Below are 23,244 nucleotides of genomic sequence, written 5' to 3'. Positions count from 1 at the left end.
CTGCCCCCGCGACCCGGCCCCGGATAAGCGGAAGAAGATGGATGGATGGGTTTGCATAGTATATGTGTGTGTACTGTGCATAATGATTTATATATATAAAAACACACACAATCATGTATATATTTAAGAAAAATTGGTTATATTTATATATAACATATTTATATATAATATTAACTATATAAATGCAAATATTTCTTAAATGAATGTGTGAGGGCTGTCCGGTCCCTGTACGACCGAAGCAGGAGCTTGGTTCGCATTGCCGGCAGTAAGTCAGACTTCTTCCTGGTGCATGTTGGACTCCTTGTCTAAGTGGTACTAAAGGGACCTTGATATCGCGGCTTTACTTCCTGCTCTCTTCTGCGCCGAAGCACGGTCCCAAATCTGCGCGAGATGTCAGCGCCATATTAGGACTTTGGCGGCTTCAATCGTTTGTTTTTATGCCCCCTTGTAATTCATCTGTCGACCAGTGGTCAGGTTTTGAAGATAAAATGTTTTATTATTATTCGTGTACAAAATATATTTTTTTTTTTTACAAATTGTTGTGTTATACGAAGCAATTGCTTATCCATTACTCGTTTTAAAACTGTTATATTGTTTTTATTAAGTAACAACTATTAAATAAACATTGTTTTAAGAGATATGGCAGAGTTTAAACTGAATTTATAGATACTTTTATTGTTTTTACACAAGAAAATAACTTTCATTAAACATTAAAAAGCTAAAGAAAAACACAAGATTTTATGTAAAAAAATTGTTTTAGTTTATTTAAAAACATAGTGCACAGTATACACAAAATCAAATAAAAAAGGGTGTGTGTTAAAGGCACATTTTTGTGCACCCAGATTTGAACACACTCACACACCTTTGTGCCATTCCTGGAAACAGTTCCTGTTCAAATGAAGACACAAGTGAACGTCACATCCCTGGCATTTCCATGGAGTTAGTTGCTTCTTTCCATGCACAGCTTTGCAATGAACACACAAGCGGCGACCAGCAGTGGCAATATTTCTGACATCGGAGGTCAGCTCAGCTCCTGGAACCGGCACATGGTCACTACTGGTGTGTTTTGGTGTAACTTTCTGAGACACACCACAGAGCTCTTCAATAAGCTCTTCCATAAACTCCTTGTGCGTCATGTTGCCGTGTAGCTCCTTGTGCAATATGAAAGCGTTGGTGGCAGCAACGTCCAAGAAGTGTAGAAAGACTTTTCTGTACCACTTCATGGTTTTGTGCTGTGCAGTGTAGTACTGCAACAGCTGATCGGACGGGTCAACTCCGGTCATGTGCTGGTTGTACGCGGTCACAGGCGCTGGACATGCAAAAGTCTTTGTCCTCCATGTATCTTGTGCTTTCACTTTTCGTTGCACTCGATCTCCTGTAAAGGCAGCATGGATGGTGGAGCAAATAGACACTACTTGTTTGTCCATCCACTTCACGCACACAAGAGGCCCGTCCCGAATCCACCGGATGGATCCCCTGGTGGACTTTTTGGTCAGTGAATTAGATGAGCTCCGTGGGAAGTCCTTTCTATAGTCTCTGTACGTTCCACAAGCACCAAACTTCATAGCAAACAAGTCTGTTAAGAGCTTTGGACTTGTGTAGAAATCGTCCATGTACACATGGTACCCAGAGCCCAAAACTTTCTTGTCCAGAAGAGACATCACAGCATCATAAGAAAGCCCATGGTCTGTGGGAAAGATGTCATTGCCCGTGAACACAGAGAGGTCCACAGTATATCCATTCGACGAGTCAGTAAGGACAAAACACTTGAAGCCCAGCTTTGTTGGCTTGGCTTTCATGAACCGTCTCATTCCTGCATTTGCTCTGCATGCCACCAGTCTTTCCTTCACAGCTAAATTTCTTCTAGGATGATAGAAGGCTTTGCACGCAAGACGGATAGTGTCCATGAGGGGTTTGACCCTGAAAAGTCGGTCATGTTCAGCTGTGCCGCTCTTCTTGTCATTTTCCGTGTCTGCATCTGGGTGGCTCATGTGCAAATTCCATGAAATGGTGCGGTATCGGTCCCTAGACATTACTGTGGCGGGAAAAGGCACAGAGAAAAGACTGTCCTGCCGCCAGTAGTCAGCGATGGAGCTCATCTTCACCATGGCCATGTAGAAAACGAGTCCAATGTAGCGGTACAGCTCGCCAACACTGACATCTGTCCAACTGTATTTGCGACCCTTTGCAAGTGCCCTGGCAGCCTGAGCGTTTGTGTTGTGGCACAGATTTGACACGGCGCTCTCTGAGAAGAACAGTTTGAACAGACTCACAGGGGAGTGCGAGTCAGCGAGACTCAACTGCGGCCCAGGTTCCCGTGCCGGCAGGAATCTCCGAGGCTTCGGGGCCACGTCGACATCAGTCTCTTCTCGCCATGACAGAGTCTTCTTGGCTCTCTTTGCAACAGGTATCTGGTCATTCTCACATCTGTGGGGGAGAAAACAAAAGCTTTGTTGACATGCTGACAACAGGATCACAACGACATCCATTACTAATACATAGATAATGCTGATATATTGCCCACTCATTAAAGGGTTAGTTCACACACTAATGAAAATTTGTTCCAACCCGTAAGACTTTCGTTCATCTTCAGAACACAAATTAAGATATTTTGTATTAAATCTGAGAGCGGTCTCACTCCTCAATAGGCTTCTATGGGATTGAAACTCGCCGGCCCAGAAAAGTGGGTAAAGACATTGTTAAAATAGTCAAAGTGACTACAGTGGCTCAACCTTAAGTTTATTAAGCGACGAGAATACATTTGTGCAAAAAAATAAAATAATTAATTTATTCAACTATCCATGTTCTTCTCTGTGGGTCTCTGAGTAAGTTCACGTAGTGTAACAGTGCAGCGCTTCTGTGTTGTACGTCAGCAGGCTCACTATTGGCCGACACTGGTGATTTGTGTGACGTACAACTCGGAATCGCTGCGCTGTTACACTACGTGAACTTACTCAGAGACCCACAGAGAAGAACATGAATAGTTTAATATATATCTTTATATACACAATCACTTTATTTGTATTATTGCACAGTATGTCATCAAAATGAATCTGTCAGTTGTAAAATATCAGATAATGTGCACTTACTCATTAAGATTCTCAACCCCGCTGAAAACTGAACGATGCTTTTGTGCCGCCCCTGTGTGAGGTGCACGTGAAGGAAACACATTCCTGAGAAAAGAAAAGGTACAAGCACACATATTAGTAAACATTTGTTAGCTTAGGATGTCCAAGATGGCACACCAGTGCATAAGTGATTGGCAATTAATGTATATGGCTGATGCTTCATGCCTGACGATGAGGCATCATTGAAACATTTACACCTCAGCAGATATTGGAGAAGGTGGCACACCAGTGCATGCATAAGTGATTGGCAATTAATGGATATATTATGGTCTCGTGCTTCATGCCTGTTGATGGGGCATCGACGACCTTATGCACGTTCAAAACATTTACACCTCAGCAGATATTGGAGAACACAGTTAAGCTCCGTTAATGAGCCAGTATTTTACAGTAAACACAGATGTTCTGCCGAATAATGCTATCAGATTGTGCTACCAACACTATATAAATATGGATGGGAGACATATAAGCCTAAAAAAAGTTTTTATTTTTTACTTAAAATATTAGGCATAAAAAATATTGAGTTGTGTTGTTCTGACTCTTGCATTTCCCAAAATATATGTGGTCTTTTAGATCTTGTATTTGAAATTGGATTTATTCACCAATTTGTTGCATTCGTGCCTAAAATTGTCATATGGTGTGACAAAAGTTATTCTATACAAAATGAAAATGGGATATACTCTCCCTAAGTAACTACCTTCAACATAAATCGTTATCATTACTATCTTAAGATTTAACATTTCTTTTGTTCAAATTCATTAGATTTTGTATTGTTTTTCTAAATCATCATGCAAAGTAAGTCATCTCTCCTCAGCCTTTCCAGATATTTTAGATTAATTATGTTAAACCTGGTTATAAATATATGAAAATACTTGTGACTCTTGCTGACACTATTTCTCTTGTGTTCCATTGACTTTTTTATGATTTATAATTAAGAAAGTATTTTTACTGGCACAATTCTGAATGTCACACCAAATTATATAGTGTCATGCTATATGATGAACTGCACCACTCCACAATGTGTCAATGCAAAAAACTGTATTTTATTTGGATTCAACATTTAATTAATTCAATTCAGTTAACATTAATGATTAAATTCACTTCTTTTTTCCTTTTTCTGTATTTCTTTTGTGCATCTCTCCACATCTCTCTCATTTTGTCTTGTCTTGGAGAAAGAGAATGTACACTGAATGCCTTGAGTTTTCCCTTTTGTTTCTTCTCTTCATACCTGGTAATGAAAAATATGTATTAAGATATTTTCATTCCTTTCAGTTTCACCATCTTGATAATAGTAGTTGAAGTTACACTATGTTGTGGCCTAGACTTTCATCCCTATAGTAGGTGTCTATTCTGTGTGAACTGGCATGATCTCTTTACTTTTTTCTCCTTTCCCTCAGGACCTCCTCTCTCCTTTCATGGTCAGAATTGAGTCTTTCCCTGTATTTGTGTGTCCTCTCTTTACTTGACATTTCTGCCTGACAGACAAAACATTGCATCTTTTAATAGGCAAAGCATTGCAAATATGGTGAAACTTGGTTAAATTAAGTATAAAATTGAAAAGAAATACATTAATTGTATAGTTAATTTAATGTTCACTATTAAATTCATTGAACGTTTTGAATAGTTATTTATTTATCATTAAAAAAGGTGTATGTAATATTGTGTGACAAATATATCATATGGTGTGACTTAGAAAAACAGTCACACCATATGATACAGTGTCACACCATATGACGTTTTGTTCAGTTAAGCTAATCTCTTGGTTAACTAAAAACAGCTAGCTTATACTTAGCATGTAAATTGCCACATGGCAGGAATGATTTTTAAGAATTAATAAGTAAAATTCGTATAAAAGCGTTTCATTTTTATGTAAATATAGTCACACCATAAGACACAAAACATTGACCACTAGTGAGCATATCAGATACAGAGCTTTTTAATTAAAAATTAAAAAGCCAGGACTCACCTCTTGACCTTGCAAACCACTCCAGAGATGACACTGCAACTTCCTGGTTGAGTGTGGACCTCTTCATCATAATGATATCCAAATTATTGCCCGTTCAAAATATAAATTGCAGTGTCACACCATATGACGCCCATTTTGCGGACAAAATGTATTTGGCCAGAACTTGCTTTAAAGTCATACACAGACATCAACACTTTTCTGTGTCTGTTGAAATAGCCTAATTATTTTTACTTAAACTGTAAATCTATCAATTATTTATACTTTGCTGATATATATTGGCATATTAGTAAAGTCACACATATCACGGACAGTCACACCAGATGACAATTTTGATGTTTAGATAAAAATTTGAAGTAGAGGTCTTTATACACCAACTACAGCTATGGTATGCTGTAATAATATCTTGTCAGAGGAACAACATGAAGATATATATTTTTAACAAATACCCATTTTTATTAGGTTATGACATCATGGACGGGTAAAATTGCATGTCATGTCTCCCACCCATTTGCATTAAGGGGAGGTAATACAGCCTCAAACCACATGAATATGATGTAAGCTAACCAAGAGTCTGAATATTACATTTGATCTCTCTTCACAGTATAGAGAATAAAAGCTTTTTTTTGTAAGACATAGGCTACTAAATGAACACAGGACAATATCACCCATAATATTAAAAACAGTCTTTTGTCAGTCCGGACAGCTCTGAAACAGCGATTGAAACGGCTAACTCTAATAACTAATAACTGTAATAACTAAAATAAGAATACATGACTTACTCTTTAGAAAATGTGTCCTGTGCTGGATCAAAGCGCTCCCCAAAATGCAGTTCTTCATCGTCAAGGTCTTCGTCGTCTTCGGACTCTGAGGAGAAAGTGAATTCTTCCTCACTGTCTGTGGTCATCTGGAGATCTTGCTCGCGTGCGTGAAGTGCCATGATGTAAGGTCAATGAAGCCAAACAAAAGTTTGATGCCAATTTTATCCTATTGATAGGGGGCGTTTACCGGTGGGTGTGGCCAGACCAGCGCTCTTTACAAACCCCTCCCCCCACCCCCCAGAATTACACATGTAATGAATGATACAATAGATAAAAATATTTCACATATAATGTTCTAAATTATTCCAAAGCATCATAAGATATGAGGAACAAAAATATTAAAGAACATTTGATTCACACATTAAGGGGGAAAAAGGAAAAGAAGACATAACAGAAGTACATGTTAATGTTCTAAATGACAATGATTTTTGTTTAAAACATGGATTTGCATGTTTTTTTCCCTCTTTTGTACCAAAACACATGCATTAGCCTGTAAAAGGGATTATTTCACACTCTGTGACATTCTCACATCTCCTTGTCTGGGTGAATTATCTATTAAAAATCATGAAACAACAAAGAAGTGTCTTCATTGAAAGACTTCATCCATATTTTCAAAGATTCTCTTGAAAAACTCTTGTCAATTTTGTTAAATTGATATTGAAACCACTGAAAATATTTTATTTTATTGTAGGCATTATTTAAAGTTGTTTTGGTCTCAGTTGTGCAGTAAAAGGTAGTGTATAATGTGAATCCCCTTGAATACAAACAAATTAAGTTTGGTGAACTGAAGAAAGATTTTTCACAACATTATTGGGTCAATAACCTTTTTTAACTTGCTAAACACTTTATTCAAATGCCACATATATCATGGGGAAATGGAGTATACTGTGTTAATAGGTTAATAAATCAAGGTTTTGGTCTTGTTTAGTGCATGAACATAACTTAACCCTTTAAATGACATCTGTATGCACTGTTATTTTTGTTATTTGCCATTTTGTTATTATTATTTTTTTGTTATAGGCTATAGATATAAATTTTTCTTCATTCTATTTATTTGTATTTATTAATTTATTTTCATTTAACTTTTTGATACACAATGTCCTGGTATGGCTGCACTTTGTTCTGAACTATGTTGCACCACTTTAACCCTTGAGCGTGTTTCGTTTGTGGTTTACACTCGGTACAGTCTTAGAGACTCCAGGCAACAAAAATGAAATTGTCTGCACCTCTCACTGTGAGAAAAACAAATCATGGAGGTCTTTAAAAATTCCCCTACATTTTCAGCTTCCCTTGCAGGGCAGAACAGGGGTTGTCCACCATCCTGCAGAGTTCAGCTAAAAAGTGGCATGAATGATGTTTTGCTGATCATTTTCCAGTCTTGGGTTAAACTGTATGCAGTCAGTAATGACGGTATGAGTATCAAACATAATCCTGTATTTTAGCATTACAGTTTTAATACAATCAGTCTCCATCATATATTTTCTCCATTGTTTGTGTTTCCTAATTTCCCACTATTAAAAAGGTGAAAAAAGGAAGAAAAAAAGAACACTTCAATGTTACATAATACAGACACATTCAGGCATAAACAGAAGATAAAAGAGATGTGCCACTCTATTATTTAATCATTTTACTTTAATATTATGATGTATATTGTGTCCCTCTTCGTTTACCTTGGTGAGCTTGTAGAAAATCACTTTTCATTATAAACCAGTACTGTAAAACATGATCTTTGTGAAATACATTTCACAAATTTTTATATGAAACAATTGGTCAGGGTTGGGATTTAATCACATGTGCTATTGCTTTTTTTTTGGAGGAGGAGGAGGAGGAGGAGGAGGAGGAGAGGAGGGGGGGGGGGGGTTGCTATGTGACGCTGCGCTGGTTTCTGTCAGGTCCTGTAAGCGAATGTAAAACGCTTCCTTGTATCATACACAGAATCTATTTGTTGTCTTTCATTGATCGACTGAAGTAACCAGAGCTAAACATGTCTGGAAGAGGCAAAGGCGGTAAAGGACTCGGGAAAGGAGGCGCTAAGCGTCACCGTAAAGTTTTGCGCGATAACATCCAGGGAATCACCAAACCCGCCATTCGCCGTCTGGCTCGCCGCGGCGGCGTCAAGCGCATCTCCGGTCTGATCTACGAGGAGACCCGCGGAGTGTTGAAGGTGTTTCTGGAGAACGTGATCCGCGATGCCGTCACCTACACCGAGCACGCCAAGAGAAAGACCGTCACCGCCATGGATGTTGTGTACGCGCTGAAGAGACAGGGACGCACCCTGTACGGCTTCGGGGGATAAACGCCTGAGACCAGGAGAAACCACACAAACCCAACGGCTCTTTTAAGAGCCACACACTCTGCCACAGAAAGAGTCCATGTTTTGGCCATGTTAACAATATAATTTACCCTTTCGTGCATGCATTATAATATTCTCAGTCAGGATTTTTCCCCGTGTTTTTTTTTTTTGCTCTTAGGGTAGGCTATGCAAAATAAGATTATATATTTAAGTTTACATTTTTTTTCAAACAGATTTTCAGATGTCCACTTGAGTAGACAGCATGCGTCTATGGTTTAAACTGAATAGATACTGTATTAAACATAATACAGTAACAACATACTATTGTGTATATCTAACAAACTAATCAATACAATCATGTGAAAACTATAAAATATATACAAAAAATATATAAATGCCAAATATTGCAAAGGCAATTGAACTTCATACAAGTTGAACTTTGCATATCTTTGATATGAGAACATGAGGACATAATTCCATCAGTAATTGAGTAGAGTAATGGATTACAAGTCACATACATTATGCAATCACATTATTTTGTTAATGTCAGTGAAAATTACATTCTAATAATACAAATACATTTATTTACAGTCAAGTTACTGCAGATTCAAGTATTTTCAAAAACAACATTCACAGTATAAGTGTGAATTGTAGCTGAAATAATAGCCCTTGATGCATGAGGTCAACTATAGTGGACAGATGATTAATCAGAATTTTCTCCCAATCTAAAATCAAAACTTGGAAAATGAAACTGTGATATTACTCATTAGAGGTCTCTTGATGCTGCTATATATATTTTTTTTTTTACCTACAAGAGTCTCCTAGGATAGAAGGAATGGGTGGATATTCTGGAGCAACTTGGCATTTCTGACTGAACATTTGGCCATCTTGGTTTGGAGGGGGTTGAAAATGTTGTATGTAAATGTTTTGTAGCCAAATTTTGATGGCTACAAAAAAAAAAGTTTTTGTATTTCACGTTAATCCATTTAACTATTTTAAAGCTGTTTTACAAAATTAACAAAAAGCAATTATAACTAAATAGTACCACAGTATGCAGAAGTGAAAATGCAGAAACGAAAATTTTATACATTGTACACAAACGGTCAAATGGGCTTTTATTTACCATTCATGTAGTTTAAACAGTTTAACAATATAGTTTCATGCAAAAGAAGTTCCGTGATTAAAATGTTTTTAAAGCGGGTCTGGTCATTATTGGGCTCTTTCCTACCAAACTCTCTCAATGGGTCTATAAGAGGTTTTTAAATCACACGATGATGCACAATATTAGAACCGCTTATTTTCTCCAAAAAAAATGTTTGAATGAAAGAGCGGGAAACAAACAACGGAAACTTTGGGAGTGGTGGGCGGGACTATAATTTATCCGCCTGTGATTGGCCCTCATTCCTCTCGAGTTGTCCAATGAAGTACGAGTTTATGGGTTTGGCCTATGAAAACAGACAATCAGAAATTCCCGTGTACCTTTGAAAATTAGCATAGGGCAGTGAATAAAAGCCTCTGTATCGCACTGGACCGTAGTTTACATTGATTCGTCAGTCTTGTGATCTCGCGTCATCATGCCTGAACCAGCAAAGTCCGCGCCTAAGAAGGGCTCAAAGAAGGCCGTCACCAAGACCGCCGGCAAGGGAGGAAAGAAGCGCAGAAAGTCCAGGAAGGAGAGCTACGCCATCTATGTCTACAAAGTCCTGAAGCAGGTTCATCCTGACACCGGCATCTCCTCCAAGGCGATGGGCATCATGAACTCTTTCGTCAACGACATCTTCGAGCGCATCGCCGGTGAGTCGTCTCGCCTCGCGCACTACAACAAGCGCTCCACCATCACTTCTAGAGAGATCCAGACCGCCGTGCGTCTGCTGCTGCCCGGAGAGCTGGCCAAACACGCCGTGTCCGAGGGCACAAAGGCCGTCACCAAATACACCAGCTCGAAGTGAGGCGTGCCTGACCTCAACTACCCAAAGGCTCTTTTAAGAGCCACACATCTTCTCGGATAAAGAGCTTTTGTGTATTTCTATCTACAGTATTGAACCTATTAGTTTTGATGAATCTACTAATATAAACACTGCCAGTGTGTAAGATTGGTAATGAGATTTACACAGCACATTTCATCATCCTAGTTCATCTCGTATTTATAAAAAAAACCCAAATGCCCTTTTAAGAGCCACACATCATCTCAGATAAAGAGCTTTTGTGTTTTCTTATACAGTCTTGATCCTATGACAATTTTGATAAATTGGTAATGACAACACTGAGTTTTTTTTTCTTTAGGAGAATTAGGCTGAGCACGTTTCATAATCCATTTGAGTGCTGTTAGTTTAAAATAATGTTTAAACTGCTTTTTTTTCTTAACTTTTTGCTATTCCTAACTTCTGTAAATCTCATACAACAAACCACAGCTGTAATTCTTTACATTTGAAGCTCACTTAAAAGTACTTTATTTTCTCACAACAGGTATGCATGCCTTGCATACCAATGTATATAAGAAATCACTGTTTATTCTACTTTAACAAGAGAAAAGTCCTAAAATATCTGAGGAAAAAAAATCTTAATATCATTTATTATCTTTAATATATTTTCTTATAATTTCATCAGCCTTGTGTGTAGGCGTAAGTCAAATACAAAAAGTTGTTTCTCTTGATGTATTATTTATGTGTGTTTGAGTAAAATTAACCTTCTATAAACTACTGACAACTTTCCCTCCAAATGTAATTTATTTTTCTGTTCTGTTTTTTTTTTTTTATGAGTAGGCTATAAAGGCTATAACCCATATATGTATATGTGATGCTTTGCTTTATTTATAATTTCATTGTATGTCATTTTTACATTTTTGCTATATATAGGCTACTTACAGTTTTGGTACCTTCGCATTAATAATACAAATACAATTAAAAAGTGAGCCGCTTCTCATGCAACTCTTGCTATGGGTTGAACTGGAATGTTCAAAGTCTCTATCCGCTGTGGAGCTGATTTATTTTATTAGGGCCCGAGCACCGATGGTGTGAGGACCCTCTTGGAATTGCTCTGTTTATTAGGGCCCGAGCACCGATGGTGCGAGGACACTATTGGAATTGCTCTGTTTATTATTATTATTATTATTATTATTATTATTATTATTATTATTATTATTATTATTATTTTCCGCATTTGATCGCATTTTTGAGGGCCTAAACATGCACGAAAACTCACGAAAATTTGCACACGCGTCAGAACTGGCGAAAATTGACATCTGATATGCGTTTCAGAATTGGGCGGGGTAAAATGGCTCGATAGCGCCACCTATAAAGGTTCAACGGAGTGCGCCTCCCGCTACGTTTCACGTACGTGTACGAAATTCGGTACATACATGTAATGACCCAATACCTACAAAAAAGTCTCTTGGAGCATAGCCTTAAACACAACAGGAAGTCAGCCATTTTGAACTTCCTCTCTGATTTTTGTGCAGTTTTTGCCATTTTCAGGCCTCGTACTTTAACGAACTCCTCCTACAGTTTTAATCTGATCATCTTCAAATTTGGTGAGTGTAATCTTAAGGCCTTTGCGACGTTAAATTGCGAAGATCTAGAGTTTTCGTCGAAGGGCGTGTCCTCGGTGGCCTGACAAATTTTGATGTTTCGCCATGAAACAGGAAGTTGCTGTAACTAAGGCAAACAATGTCCAATCTGCCCCAAACTTCACACGTTTGATAAGCGTTCTGTCCTGAACACATGACCATGCTCAAATTCAGTTACAGTCATAGCGCCACCTGCTGGCAACAGGAAGTGACATGTTTAACACCGTTTTGGACTCCTAATTAACATATACAAAATTGCCAGCAAGTGCTAAACATGTTAACACCATACTAGAAACATGCTAAAACATGCTAGCAAACATTAGCTAAGTGCTAAAGCATGCTATTACTGCAATTAAATAGGAATTTGCTGTAACTCAGGCATTGAATGCCCAATCTGCCCCAAACTTCACACGTTTGATAAGAGTTCTGTCCTGAACACATTTACATGAGAATATTCAGTTATAGTAATAGCGCCACCTATTGGCAACAGGAAGTGACATGTTTAACACTGTGATGCTGTACTAGCAACATATTAAATAAACCATTGAGTTATAAACATGTTAGAAACATGTTAAAACATGCTAGCAATTCTTAGCTAAGTGCTAAAGCATGCTAATGCAATGAAACAGGAAGTTGTTGTTACTCAAGTAGGCAATGTCCAATCTGCCCCAAACTTCACAGGTTTGATAAGAGTCCTGCCCTGAACACATCTACATGAGAATAATCAGTTAGAGTAATAGCGCCACCTGCTGGCAACAGGAAGTGTCATGTTTAACACCATTTTGGACTCCTAATAACATATAAAAAATTGCCAGCAAGTGCTGAACATGTTAACAACACACGGGAACCATGCTAAAACATGCTAACAAACATTAGCTAAGTGCTAAAGCATGCTATTCCTGCAATTAAATAGGAATTTGCTGTCAGGCATTGAATGCCCAATCTGCCCCAAACTTCACACGTTTGATAAGAGTCCTGCCCTGAACACATCTACATGACACTTTTCAGTTATAGTAATAGCGCCACCTACTGGCAACAGGAAGTGACATGGTTAACACTGTGATGCAGTACTAGCAACATATTAAATATGCCATTGAGTAATAAACATGTTAGAAACCTGTTAAAACATGCTAGCAATTCTTAGCTAAGTGCTAAAGCATGCTAATGCAATGAAACGGGAAGTTATTGTTACTGAAGAAGACAATGTCCAATCTGCCCCAAACTTCACATGTTTGATAAAAGTCCTGCCCTGAACACATCTACATGACAATTTTAAGTTAAAGTAATAGCGCCACCTACTGTCGACAGGAAGTGACACGTTTTAAACTGTGATGCATTGCTAGCGACATATTTAATATGCCATTGAGTTCTAAACATGCTAGAAACATGCTAAAACATGCTAGCAACACTTATCTGAGTGATAACGCATGCTATTATACCCATGATAAAGGACATTTTTGTAACTGACTTTGACATACTACTCCTATTTTTACCTACTTAAATGCACATTGCCCACCGTGCTCTGTCTTCCTAAAGCCACCGGGTGGCGGTGGCACGGGTGCGAGGGCCCTTTCATCGCTGCTTGCAGCTTTAATTAGGGCCCAAGCCTTGAAAAGGCGAAGGCCCTATTGTTTTCCTCCGGATTATTAGGGCCCAAGCCTTGAAAAGGCGAAGGCCCTATTGTTTTCCATGGGATTATTATTTATTCTTCTTCTTCTTCTTTATTATTATTATATTACTACCTTTTGGGCACTTTTGGGGGCCTTAACGTGCTCAAAAACTCTTGAAACTTTGCACAAATGTCAGAACCCGCGGCCATTAGGGCCCGACTGAAGCTGGGACCCGGGCGTGGCAGGGGGGCTCGCCAGCGCCCCCTGGAATGGGATTCAAAAACATGTCCATATCTCAAACACGCTTGCATGTAATAATATGAAACTCGGTACACGTATAGATCTCATCGGGCCGAACAACTTTCGTGCTCTAAGTTTTACGCCAGTCCAACAGGAAGTCGGTTATTATGGGCTGTATGGAAACGCATGTTCTGGCATTTGAAACACTTGTCCTAGAGAATTCATCGGATGACCACGAAACTCGGTGTGCATGAAGCCAAGACATGGAGGATGATAAATTGCGAGGGGATTTTTGATATCTCGAACGGTTTGGCCGTGGCGAGGAAACAAATTTATGGCGAATATTGGAAACAGGAAGTGTGTTATAACATCCTCATACATTAACTGATCTTGATGAAACGTCAGCAGTGTGTTCGCTGTAAGAGGCCCATCACATGGATGTGACTATTGTGAGTCAAAGTTATAGCGCCACCAACTGGCAGCAGGAAGTGTGTCACTTTCAAAATGCTTTGAAATCACCCTCTTATTTTTACCCGATTTGCTTCAAACTTCATCTGTATAATGTAAACACACGGCAGATGTAGACCTGTGAAAGGATTATTGATATCTTAAATACTGTTGCCATGGCAACGCATCAAACTTTAATATTCTTTTTTAAAGTTTTTGAGACTCTTAACATGCTTGAAATTGCATGAAACTCGACAGACACTTTACATTTATTGCCGGGTACACTTGTGCAAAGTTTCAGAAACGGGCGTGGTAAGGGGCTCAGTAGCGCCACCTTTAGTCAAAAATGGGGTATTAGTTTTACCTACAGTAACAAAAATCGGTATCTATATTTATCTCCACGAGCCGGACAACTTTCTAATTGACAGTCATTAGCTCCGACCAACAGGAAGTCAGATATTTTGGTTTGAATGTGTACTTTTGGAGCATTTTCCCTCTGCCCCTCTGCGTCTCTGTGTGTGTGTGTGTGTGTGTGTGTGTGTGTGTGTGTGTGTGAGGAGGGGGGCTAGTTTAGTTTAACCCTTTCTCTGCTGTGTGCAAAATCTCTGGCACTTTTGAGTATATATATTATATTATTATATTATTATATATAGAATAATAATATACATGTTAAAAATAGGGGGGGGGAGTGGGGGGGAGGGGAATATACACACATACCGGTATATATATGTAACCCAGATAGCATTTACCAGTAAAGGGTTAAAGGAAAACGAGTGTTCTAGACGGAAAAGACATGTATCCAACCACACATCGTGCTGCAGTGACTGACACCTCTGTGAGCCAATAGTAGCAGCATATTGAGGAAGCCGCCCACAGGTCGCGCGGGCGCTGTCTTCAGCAGTGAGCAGATGAGAGCGCATTATATGAAACAGCAGCACGGAGTATTTCTTCAGAAACTCTGCGTTAAAGAATGAATCTTGTACAGAACTAAGTGCATCTGGAAAGTTGGACTTTGGATACATTAGCCTGAAAAGTCGTCGAAGAGAGAAAAGAGTGAATTGATGCGACGCTAATCTGCGATTGGTCAGATGACCCAGCAGTGTTTACAGAGATAATACTTATTGTTTAACACGGAGTACAATGATGCTTTTATCAATTAAATCGTGTTATAATAATGATTATAGTCCACTGCTTTGTAGTTTGTAGTAAAAAACTAAAAATAAGATAAATAATTTAATGTTAGCGAGCATAGCCCAGAGTTCATATTGTAAAAGCACAATCAGTCTTTGTTTGCGTTAGCCCGATGCATAAACATAACGTTTTTACAAAAAAAAAAAAATGCAGTTACGTTACTACGAGGTATTATTCTATTTTTAAAGACAACTCCGAAAACAACGACAAACACTTCACATATCTCAATATAATTGTCATTGAAGACCTAGAAGCTAAACGGTGCTTATCTGATTTTATGTACGGAACAGACTGAATATGAATAAATGCTATTCTTTTCAAAACATTTAATTTATTGATTGTTGATGTCCTGTATGCAGACATGTTGTCCTCTTGATTTTTAAGTAGGCCTATACAACGCTTATTGAAATAAGCTTTTAAATGACCTTGTACCATCTTAAAATACCATCTGTGAATAAGCTATACCTAGATCTTCTCTGAAGTTTACAAGAAAATTGTATTATTGATTTACTATAAGTTTATAATTATAGTGGATTGATCTGATAGTAGATGTTGCATGGTCTGCCAGAACTACCTCGAAAATGTGCAACGATTATTTTAAATCCATTTAAAAAAAAAAAAAAATTTATAGAAAAAAGATAACAGAACAAACACAAATCACCTGTGCTATGACGCATTTACTGTGGCCAGGTTGAACTGCGGCATTGACCATGTAAGGCAATAATGTTCGCTTTAGTTATATGCAAATGTCTCCTTTTGTATACAGACAAAAGAATGAGCTATCACTGTCTGCCACCGGCAACTGACTCTAGTAGCTGTGTATTCGTAGAGACACACATCAAATCCTTAAAAAACGCATTTATTCTACAACAACAGCAAACCATGTAGGCCTAAACAATTATTTTTAAAATAGTATTTAAACTATTTTTAAATACACTTTACAAATAATAAAATAAAAAGAGTAGCCTACCGTAACCAACAATGCATAAAATGTTGTCTAAGTTGGACTTTTTATTCTCATTAATAGCTTCTCATCGGTGGTCTATCAGTTTTCTTTCATGCAACTAGTCGCTTGTTATCAGTATTCAAGCAAAGAAAACCAGATGTAAATATGCATTAATTTATTTGAGGCATTTCGATTTACACAACAGTATTAAGCAACAGGTAACAAAGTTGAATTTCCTGTAACTATAGAGAACATTTTAAACACAAGTGAACACTATTTGCTTTTTATATCTCTGAATCCATACCTGTAAATTATTATAGAAGCAACATTAATAGTGATCACATTCATCAAACTACTAATGACAACACTTTCAAATATGACAGCTTGTTTTTATGTTGCATACTAATCAAAGAAAAAAGTCAATTACAAAAACAAATCAAATGATATTAAAATGTTCCGTGTATAAAGGCTAAATAATATAATAGCCTAGTTTGTTTACAACCGATTAAATAATTACAACTGATTAAAGAAATACAGAACTATGTTTGTGACTTATAGTGTTCTCTTTTTAAGACTTTATTTATTATTTATCTTCACTGTCTCAAGTAAGCAGTTATGCTCAATTCAACCAAATAACTGTTAGCAATATACTACAAAACATTGAGATATTCTAAATCATCACAAATTATATATTTTTTTAATTAAAAATGACACCAGATTTGTGTTTTTTACTTATTTCATTCATCAAAATGATAAATATATATAATGTCTGTGATAAGCTGCGCCGGCGCCTTCAGCACCCCCACCCCCACCACAGGACCTTGTTGAAACACATACATCGAGCTGAAAGGACCGCCCACACCAAGATCGCGTCAACATTCGCATACAACAGGCAAGACTTTTCCTGCACGATTCTACGTATTGGTGTAAAACAGCACTTCTACCTGAGACAAGCGGGATAAAACTATTGTTCCTGTTACTGGATTCTTCGGAGCCATCTCTACGACTTCTACAATTACCAAGAGGTTTTTTTTATAACGGTATGTGGGTTTGTGTTTTTTTTAAACAATCATTTAAAGTTAGCTTTTTAATGTTACATTATAAAGATGTTTTCCCTTTTAACAGCAGAAAAAACCCTAAACTAAAATACTGACCACAGATTAAGAAATTATTCCAAATAATACAATATTTTTTATATATAGCCTATTTTTACTCTCACAATATAAACAAAATATATTGTGCTTTTCTTAAATAAATACAACTCATTCACTTTCTGTGAAGCAGCGCGTGCAAAAATTACAACAAACTCAGCAAATGGACTAGTTGCACGTGGCCGCCATTTTGTGCACGGAGCGAATAGCCAGGGGTGCGTTTCCCGAAAGCATCGTTAGTCAACTATGGTCGCAAGTTCCGTCGTTATCAGCATAGTTTAACGATTTGGTGTTTCTCGAAACCATATCGTTCAAACGAACGTTCGCAAACAGCATCGCAAACTTGTGTGGTTGGAACGACAGCTCTCGAGCCGTGGTTAGAAGCATATTTCTAGTTTATGCTAGTTTATGCTACGCACCCCTGGCTATTCGCTCCGTGCACAAAATGGCGGCCACGTGCAACTAGTCCATTTGCTGAGTTTATGTTGTAATTTTTGCACGCGCTGCTTCACAGAAAGTGAATGACTTGTATTTACATGAGATGTAGCAGCTAGACTGAATAAATCCTTATCTTTAGCAAAATAAGCAAGCTGACATTCAGTACAACCGGTGTTTTTTATTTAGAACACATACAAATGTAATTTACGTCTTTTAGTTTGTCAAGAGACTTAAAACACCGTTTTTGAAGACTGCGCATGTGCGAACGTGCTCTAGCTACTATGTAAGAGCCAAATATTGAGTCTGGTAATAAAAATAAATGAGAAAAATTAGAAATGGTCTTCAGATGCCATGTCTGTAACTTATATGACAAAATCTAGCGTTAGTTCGATCTCAAACAGATTAATTAAAATAATGTATTAGTCCACCACGTGCGAGACGTCATAAACCAGCGTGGTTGAACCATAGATATTATATAGAGACTAGATGCCCTATTGGCCGCTGGGCACCGAGAAATACGGCCGCCATCTTAAACCGGTCGTACTCCTAGTTTCGTTGCTTAGCAGCAGTTAGATTCCAGAGCACTGTGGAGCATTTTCCTGTTCTAATCGGCGGACCATCGCAAATAGGGCCCGGGATTACTTTTCACAAGTACATTTTAACATTACCGTACTTTTGGTTGTGTTTTGTGAATAGAATATTACCAGATAATTGAGAAGGAGCAAGGATCTTTGATATTACTGTACAGAAATCGTAGCCAGCCAACGTTCTAGGCTAGGTTTACTGCACCACTCGGCATGGAGAGGTGGGGTAAAGTCAGTTTATACTGTCTATGGGTAAAGTAATTATTACAAGAGCTTCTCGGTTATCAGATACAAGCATTCAACGGCCCTGTAGCATAAACATATACAAATATAGGTTATTTGTGTTTGCGCACGTGATATCAGGAAGCAATGTAATAACAATAGGAAGTAATAGGAAGAAATTAACTTACCTGTGTAATACACACATGACGGCGATGCGCGAATCGAGTGTGTGTGTGTGTGTCACAACTTATTAAAATATCTTACTTTACTGCAACTATCTGTTACTGCTTCTTTATCATATTTATAGTCTGTGCTTTATAAAATACCTTATCCTGTATCACATATTTTGATTTTGGACGTCTGGTCACTTTATATCTTTATTATTACTGTTAAGCCTACTATGAATATTAAAATATGCCGAACCATGTGTCCTTTATCATATTTATATTGTGTGATTTATAAAATACCTTATATCCTACATCACATATTTTGATTTTGGACGTCTGGTCACTTTATATCTTATATCAGAATATTATATTACTGTTAAGCCTACTATGAATATTAAAATATGCCGAACCATGTGTCCTGTATCATAGCTACATGAATGACATTTGCAGAAAAAAACCCTGCGTGAAAATCAGTTGGGTATTCAGTGAGTTATGATTAATTAAATGCGCTGACAGCTCATTGCACCTGCCATACAGATTACACTGAGTGGAGCGGGTGACCGGTTTAAGATGGCGGCCCCACGGCTCGACCGCGCTAATAGGCAGTAGCGGTCGATAGGGCGTCTATCTATATGATGTCTATGGGTTGAACGATAGGCTACTTTGCGACAAACGGTTTCGGGAAACAGTCGTGACGAGCTAGTTGATTTCTCCAACGATGCATCGTACTATGGTAGTGAGCTATATAGTTGTACGGGAAACGCACCCCAGTTTTCTTCATTCATTTTGTTGATCTGCTCATTTTAAGTAAAACATTTCGCGTCACTGCCTGATTAATTCTTTAAGTTTTATTCTGTTGTGCTCCGTTGATGCGTAATTATTGCGTGAATCCTAATTTTAAGTTGTTTTTCTTTTCATATTTGCATGCAAATCTAAACGCTTTGAAAATTTTGCCATTTTCATTGGGCCACACACACTATTCCATATTAATTTAACTGATATCTAATTTAACTATCTTGCCTAATGTTTAACAGGAGACATTGTTGGTCAGGAAAAAAACAACATCATGTGATAGCCTATTTATATTTCAAGTGTTTTATTTAGGCCTACTCGTTTGTTCATCATTTATTTTTATATCTTAAAAAAATATCCAGTTTTCGTTTTGAGAATTTATAGGCTATTTATTTTAGTTTATTCCTTATTTTTGTCTCTATAGTTATAGACCTACATTTAGCTACTTCTGCTACTACTTGCTATCTGTTTATTTATTCATTCAATTGTTTATAATATAGGCTATATAAAGTTTTACTTAAACTTTATAAACTTAATTACAATCTTCTGGCAAGGTTAGTAGTGTCCAATAGGTTTAATGCCAGCTCCTAAGCACATAGATGCTATTATAATGTTGTATTATTATGGTTACATATTGTAGAACTTTAAAATGTATAACAATGATAGTATTACATAAACAGAGCAATTCCAATAGTGTCCTCGCACCATCGGTGCTCGGGCCCTAATTATTTGTGAACATTGAAACTCAAAACGTTTTTTAGATCTCCTCCCCATGTAAGCTATATGAAAAAGTTGGTCAACAGTTAAGCAGCATCATTGTCAGATAAAAAAGGAAAAGACATCCCTATTTTGGAGTGTCATTTCTCTTTCAAATGTTTTATGTATTAGACTTTTTTTATAATTTCTACTCTTTAGAAAATCCCAAGGTTCAGAAAATTATATCTTTCAAAATAATATTTTATTTGCAATTGTACACAAAAGTCTGTAAAATGACAAACAATATTAACAACTGAACTTAACAGCTCTTGCCAAGTTTTTAATTTTACCCCAAAACTCAGTACAGAAATAAAATTATGAAATATCATTAGAAGTAAATTTTTCCTCTACATTTCTATATTTTAAAATGTATTCCTCTAATGCCAAACCTGAATTTTCAACATTGTTACTCCAGCCTTCACTGTCACATGATCATTAAAAAAATATTTTCAAATGATAATTAGCTTTTCTTTCCATGTTGAAAAAGATGCGCTACTTCATATATTTGTGTAAAGTTACTCTTCTTCTCGGTGTTTTTGTAAACAGAAATTTCAAATGAACATCATGTATTTGAGAAAAACTTTTGTAATAATATAAACGTCTTAACGGGTCATTTTAAACATTTAAATATATTCTTGTAAATTCTTTTAAAAATGTAATTTCTGTTTACTCACAAATTGAGACTATCCTTGAATCTAAAGCCCAAAACTGATTTGTTATAATTAAAAACATGAAAAAAAGTTCAAGAAAAAAAAAACACAAAGTTCCAATTAACAAAATAATTCAGTGCAACCTCATACAATATAAAACAAAATGACTGCAATCAAAAATCCATTTTCACAGTTATTTTCAACAATGTCAAGATACAGAATTCTGGGTTAGAGTTTGTTGTTTTTGCCTAATAAATAAACAGAAACAAACCCGACGGAATAGGCTAGGCTCTTTCTTTTGTAAAATTCCATTAAACCATTTTATTTCTGGACACAAATGAATTCATTTTGATCAATGTATCACTTTTTATTGCTACACCTGTGATAAAACATCGATGCTTGTCTTTTACATTTTTAAGAAAACAACATAAATGGCAGCAAACAGCGCTTTTATAATTATTGTTTTGTGATCTTTGCGATTGTTTTTCTTTCTGATTAATTTTCTGATAAAACTACCTTTTGTTGATGAAATGATGAGTTTGCGTGACGTGACTCTAACTGGACTGCGAAGTGGAGGGCGGGTCCACCTTTTTCATGTAGCCAACCACATGAGCTACTCGCTGACTCTCGAATTTCTCTTATCTGATTGGTTAAAAAAACACGCCAGTCACCAGAACACATCTTTATCTTAATTTGGCTCAGACACGTTCTCGTTGCCGAAATGGTACTTTTAATGCACACATAGGCCTACATGTTAAATAATAAATAAATAAATAAATAAAAACACAAATTAATTAATAAATAAATCATGATTGCTTAATAAGCTGTGCACCATTAAACTGATTAAGGCTGACTGACATTCATACTACATTTCAAGCAGGTTAACGTTATTGGATTGAAATTGTATATATTATATAATCTATTACACCACTAAGCTGGTGTTAAACTTTACAATTAAAGCATTTAACACCCATTGTTTATGTAATAAAACAATTTTAATGCAGTGTTTTTCACATCATGTCTCTATTTATGGTATTTGGCACTCAATTATATATTCTGAAATATTGTCTTGGTCGCACTGTCATAATGATTCTGATTACTTTCATAAGACTGATAAAGCTATTTTATGTAGCTAGTATGAATAACAAAATGCTTTCTCTGTGTCCAAATTTTACTGTCATGAAAAACTGATACTAAATCAACATGAACTCAACTTTGACAAAAAGTAATTATGTTTGAATAAAAACCCAGCAACCAGGGAATACACTGCATAATAGATGTGTTTATATATAGGGGTATACAGCCATCTAGTGGATACACGATGGCATTGCAGATGATAAATGGTGCACGATAAAGGGAAAAAATATTATTGTAACTAATTTTGGTAAAATAATAATAATTATTCTGGAATCTCCCTGATCAGTAAACAGGTGAAATTATTAGTAGTGCAGATACTAGGCCTACATTCAACAGCATCAATATTACAAACTGATATGGCCTGATGAGCATGCACTGAAAACACAAACATGTTGTTAATTGTTGTCATTTTCTTTCTTAACACACCAGCTCAAATTTCAGTATTGGCTCATATAGTCAGCCTAATGGTGCACAGCCTATTAATCAATCATGGTTTATTTATTTATTCATTTATTTATTCTTTAACATGTATGTGTGCATTAAAAGTACAATTTCGGCAACGAGAATGTTTCTGAGCCAAATGAAGATAAAGATGTTTTCTGCTGACTGGCCTGTTTATTGAACCAATCAAATAAGAATAAATCGAGAGTCAGCAAGAAGCTCGTCATAAAAATGCCCCTAGAAATATCTTTAAAGTTACAAATATTGCCCTTTAATAAAAATTAGCATTTCTGTCACTGCTGTGAACTAACCACCGCATAATATTAATACGATAATATTAATGTCTTCATGAGTCAGCTATAAACAAACCATGGTACCAGCACAAAAACACATTATTATCAACAAAACTTTCCAAATATCTTGATATGATTTTTATATATCAAGATATACCCCCCCCCCCCCCCCCCCCCCCCACTGCTAATGTACAGTATTCATTTCTATTCCTTCAGATCTTAAAAATCCTTAAATTTGACTTAAAAGAGTGTGAAGCAACCCTGGTTTATTGAAATGTATAAAGATTATAAATACATGATGTATTATTTCAAATGCTGATGTATGTGTACATAATTATATTTTTTGTAATTTTAATGTGATCTTATGTTTTTCCTTAGATGCCTCCGCTAAAGAGATCCCGTATGCGACGCA

General features: G+C 36.8%; 3 protein-coding genes across 3 annotated transcripts; 2 read left to right on the top strand and 1 right to left on the bottom strand.

The window, feature by feature from the left end:
• Window positions 1–854: 854 nt before the first annotated feature.
• LOC306993720 (piggyBac transposable element-derived protein 4-like) lies at window positions 855–2,114 on the bottom strand (the record flags this gene model as incomplete). The annotated part of the gene is made up of 1 exon (XM_079603716.1): window positions 855–2,114. One exon carries the CDS (start codon window positions 2,112–2,114, stop codon window positions 855–857), a length of 1,260 nt encoding a protein of 419 aa, XP_079459842.1.
• A 5,727-nt stretch (window positions 2,115–7,841) lies between these two features.
• LOC306993294 (histone H4) lies at window positions 7,842–8,281 on the top strand. The gene has a single exon (XM_079602968.1). It carries the CDS (start codon window positions 7,894–7,896, stop codon window positions 8,203–8,205), a length of 312 nt encoding a protein of 103 aa, XP_079459094.1. The 5' UTR covers window positions 7,842–7,893; the 3' UTR covers window positions 8,206–8,281.
• A 1,482-nt stretch (window positions 8,282–9,763) lies between these two features.
• Window positions 9,764–10,328, top strand: LOC306993283 (histone H2B). Its single transcript, XM_079602956.1, has one exon. It carries the CDS (start codon window positions 9,777–9,779, stop codon window positions 10,149–10,151), a length of 375 nt encoding a protein of 124 aa, XP_079459082.1. The 5' UTR covers window positions 9,764–9,776; the 3' UTR covers window positions 10,152–10,328.
• Window positions 10,329–23,244: the final 12,916 nt, after the last annotated feature.

Source organism: Phoxinus phoxinus, assembly GCF_949152265.1.
Source record: "Phoxinus phoxinus genome assembly, chromosome: 25".
Classification (NCBI taxonomy): Eukaryota; Metazoa; Chordata; class Actinopteri; order Cypriniformes; family Leuciscidae; genus Phoxinus; species Phoxinus phoxinus.
Note: the sequence above shows the minus strand (reverse complement) of the source record. Positions and strands in the feature narration are given on the sequence as shown.

What these genes read in the sequence shown, in the direction of transcription:
- LOC306993294 (XM_079602968.1), top strand. Translation starts at nt 7,894, where the DNA reads ATGTCTGGAAGAGGCAAAGGCGGTAAAGGACTCGGGAAAGGAGGCGCT.
- LOC306993283 (XM_079602956.1), top strand. Translation starts at nt 9,777, where the DNA reads ATGCCTGAACCAGCAAAGTCCGCGCCTAAGAAGGGCTCAAAGAAGGCC.